The sequence below is a fragment of the Anneissia japonica genome, unplaced genomic scaffold, assembly GCF_011630105.1.
Source record: "Anneissia japonica isolate Jap-2015-1 unplaced genomic scaffold, ASM1163010v1 scaffold1547_len296510_cov162, whole genome shotgun sequence".
NCBI classification, from domain to species: Eukaryota; Metazoa; Echinodermata; class Crinoidea; order Comatulida; family Comatulidae; genus Anneissia; species Anneissia japonica.
Genome location: NW_022701555.1, coordinates 230,721 through 234,247, shown reverse-complemented (window position 1 = coordinate 234,247; position 3,527 = coordinate 230,721). Strand labels below are relative to the sequence as shown.

The window sequence follows — 3,527 nt, the reverse complement described above, 5'->3', positions numbered from 1 at the left end:
TATATATATATATATATATATATTGTTAGGCCTATTTGATGTTTTTACACGTTTAGGGAGTGATTTTCGAAAATATACCATCCCTTTTTCTTATTGGCAGTTGTGTTGCTAAATACAATTGTCCCCAAGTGTAATTAACACTTTCAGACACAAAAATGGTGTTTGACGGAAAACTCAGGAATAGTAAATTAGATAGGCCTACAGATATTTGAATATTTATCAACAGAGTTATAAAGTTTTTAAATATTCAAGAAATCTGTATTCATTAACCCTTGCCGAGTTTTCGTCAAACACCCCTTTTGTATCTTAGAAAAATCAGTCCCACAATGCATATTTCCCTCCCAGAGCCTGACTTTAAGAATTTGATTTCCATGGTTTTATCAAAATTACTTTTAATTGTTAAGTGAAATCGACGAAAATTTTAGAAAAACTAATATAAAAGAACTGGTTTTAATAGGCCTATAGTACGCTATAATACTCAAAATATACCAAAAGGCTAGGCCTATTCATCAATAGCTTCATCATATTACAGTAGTACAGGTGAGTGTAATTAAAAACATTAAAATGAAAACAAAATAATATTTATTCTTTGTCAATATTGTAACAATTTATGCAACCTCAAAGTATACATAAATATTCAATGACGAAGTTAGTTGGAATGAGGAAACGAAATGGATACGAAAAGTTAAAAAAAAAATAAAAATTGTGCAAATGATATAGTACCGTAGTAGAGACGATATACTGTAGTACGCATATATGCCCCTCAGAATAGGCCTATACCAAAAGACATTCATCAACAGCTTGATATTAGAGGTGAGTGTAATTAAAAACATTGAAAATGAAAACAAAACATATTTAGGCTATTCGTTGTCAATACGTAACAACTTATGCAACCTCAAAGTAGTATACATAGATAAAAACAAAACAAAAAAACCGAAAGGTCCACTGATTAATCTCAGATAAGAAAGAATAATACATACTCCAAGTATTGAAATACACGCCATCGTGTTGGGATTCAATATTTCGACAATTATTATGTCATCATCAGGAATGATTATGACATAATTAATGTCGACATATAATTAATGTCGAAATATTGAATTCCAACACGATGGCGTGTATTTCAATACTTGGTGTATGTATTATACTTTCTAAACAAAAAAATGTTGACAAATTTAAGGTGCCGGCGGGGCCCCACATTGAATCCACCACTGAGATGTAAGGATAAAATTATATTCAACTTTTAAGTCTGATCCGGCCATCTAGAGGTTACATAATCACAATTTACACTGCACCTCATTATGTGATAGAAAAATGGATGAAAGGAATGACAAATAGGAGTATAATGGCTTGAATTGTCATTTCTGGTGTACGTAGGCCTATTTCCTTTCAACTTTTTGACTGCTGTGTTTCTTAATTATTGTTCAATTCTTGTGTAGGTAATCCTACGCTTTTATTATGACAGGCAGTAAGAAATAAAAACAAACAATAAAAACAACAGACCCATTCTTTTACTTAAATACATACCGAAGTAGGCCTATACTACTTGATCAATTCAACGTGTTTTTAGAGAATTTTAGTGTAAAGACACGCCTCCGGGAAACGCCCCGTCTGATGAATGAATGCTGCTGATAATATAGCCTAGCTGCGCTGATGCTAATATTATTCTTTTCGCCGGAATCTAAATTCTGCATAATCTAATTATATTGTTTATTTCTACTATTATTAGCAAGGAGAAACATCAGTTCGTGGTGCCAATAAAAATACCCCGTAATTTCATCATGTTGGCTACTGTTTAGAATTACGGGGGAGTGATCTTATTGGTATTATATGATAATTATAATTATTTATGTCATTCCATATAATATATCGATATTTTAATAAAGTTCAGTTATATTCTATGTCAAATATGGTCCATCAATGTTTATTAAAGAGAGCTTTTATAATTTATATATAAATACACATTTCATAGTCGTGCTACCCCCAGTAATTGCAGCTGGGAATTGTTTTGGTTGAGGAGATAATCTTGTGAATCGTCACAACGAGTATTTTGCAACGTGTTACGGCAATCTTTTCCATATTTCGAGCTCGATTGTTATTTTGTAGTTAACGTTATGTCTACAGCAGAACAAACAGAATTAAAAGGTGGACATCCACCAGCAGGTTAGATGATATTTACGGATTGGAAATTTAGGGGTGTTTAGACAGACCTTGCTAGGGGACCCAGGTCAAGGCTAGGCCTAGGCCTTGGCTATTTCCATTTCAATCAGCCTAAAACTACATGCTCGCCTAGTAGGCTAGCCCAACCAAAGGCTTGCGTTTGCAGTTTAAGACATGCGGGGGCCATGCTAGGTCAGCCTAGAGGCTGGGCCTATTTCATGCAGTTATCGGATTTGCGCAAATTATTGACATACTGTAAACATTTTGGAAGACTGCTAATTAGTTATTGTAATAATAATAATAATTATTATTCCTGTGTGTACACCTACCCTAGCTAGGCCTCTCTAGGCAGGACTACTAGGCTAGCCTGGGCTTTAGTTAGTTAGCCAGGTTCCTCCTAGGCCTAGGCCCAGACCTTGCAATTTCAGGGAAATAAAGATTTAAGTGGTCTTGTGAATGAAAACAAAGAGGATTTATAAGTAAATTGTATGGCATGGTCACAATGTGGAGGTATAAAATAAGGCTGAGGCTATCGGCACTGCCGCAGTGCCAAAAAAAGCTGCTGTTTTCTATCGGCACTGCCGCAGTGCCAAAAAGCTGCAGTTTTCTATCGGCACTGCTGCAGTGCCAAAAAAGCTGCTGTTTTCTATCGGCACTGCCACAGTGCGAAAAAAGATGTTATTTTCTATCGGCATTATTGCCGCAGTGCGAAAAATGCTCCGATTTTCTATCGGCAGTGCCGAAACACTGCAGTTTTCTATCGGCACTGCCACTCGAAAAGCTGCTGTTTAATTATCAAATGGATTTTTTAAAACTATAGATTAAGGTATCAATAATTGGTTAGGTCTAGCCTAGCCTATAATATTGTTAACATTATATTATATATGTTTTATAATTAAATTATAATTATTTCTAATTATTAAATATATACATAGCCTATATCTAGGCCCATACATAAAACAAAAAATAAAACAACAGAAATTTAAAAATAAAATAGTAGTAATAATAGTAATAATAATAATAATATAATAATAATAATAACAGTGCTCGAAATGAATAAAAATTGTTTAATTAATGAGATGAATCAGCATATATTAAATCAACTTGCGTCTATGCAAAACCTGTATTTTTTAAAAAAAAAGTTATTTATTTTATTCTGCTGTTTTAAAAAATAATCTTATAAATTATAAGTTTATTTTCTATGATAATTTTATCCACATAATTCATGTTTTCAATGTTAGTATGGTTGATAAATAATACATAAAATAATAATAATAATAATAATAATAATAATGAAGTTGCTCGAATAATACATTAATAAAGAATTAATAATACTTCAATAATACTTCAATAGGCCTATTTGCGAT

General features: G+C 32.6%; 1 protein-coding gene across 1 annotated transcript in view; it reads left to right on the top strand.

The window, feature by feature from the left end:
* Positions 1-2,006: 2,006 nt before the first annotated feature.
* Positions 2,007-3,527, top strand: part of LOC117103648 (death-associated protein 1-like) — an 8,721-nt gene continuing 7,200 nt past the window's right edge. Inside the window, exon 1 of the mRNA XM_033244235.1 lies at positions 2,007-2,163. Within this exon, the coding sequence (XP_033100126.1) occupies positions 2,115-2,163 (49 nt within the window). The 5' untranslated portion in view covers positions 2,007-2,114. The remainder of the gene's footprint in view (positions 2,164-3,527) is intronic.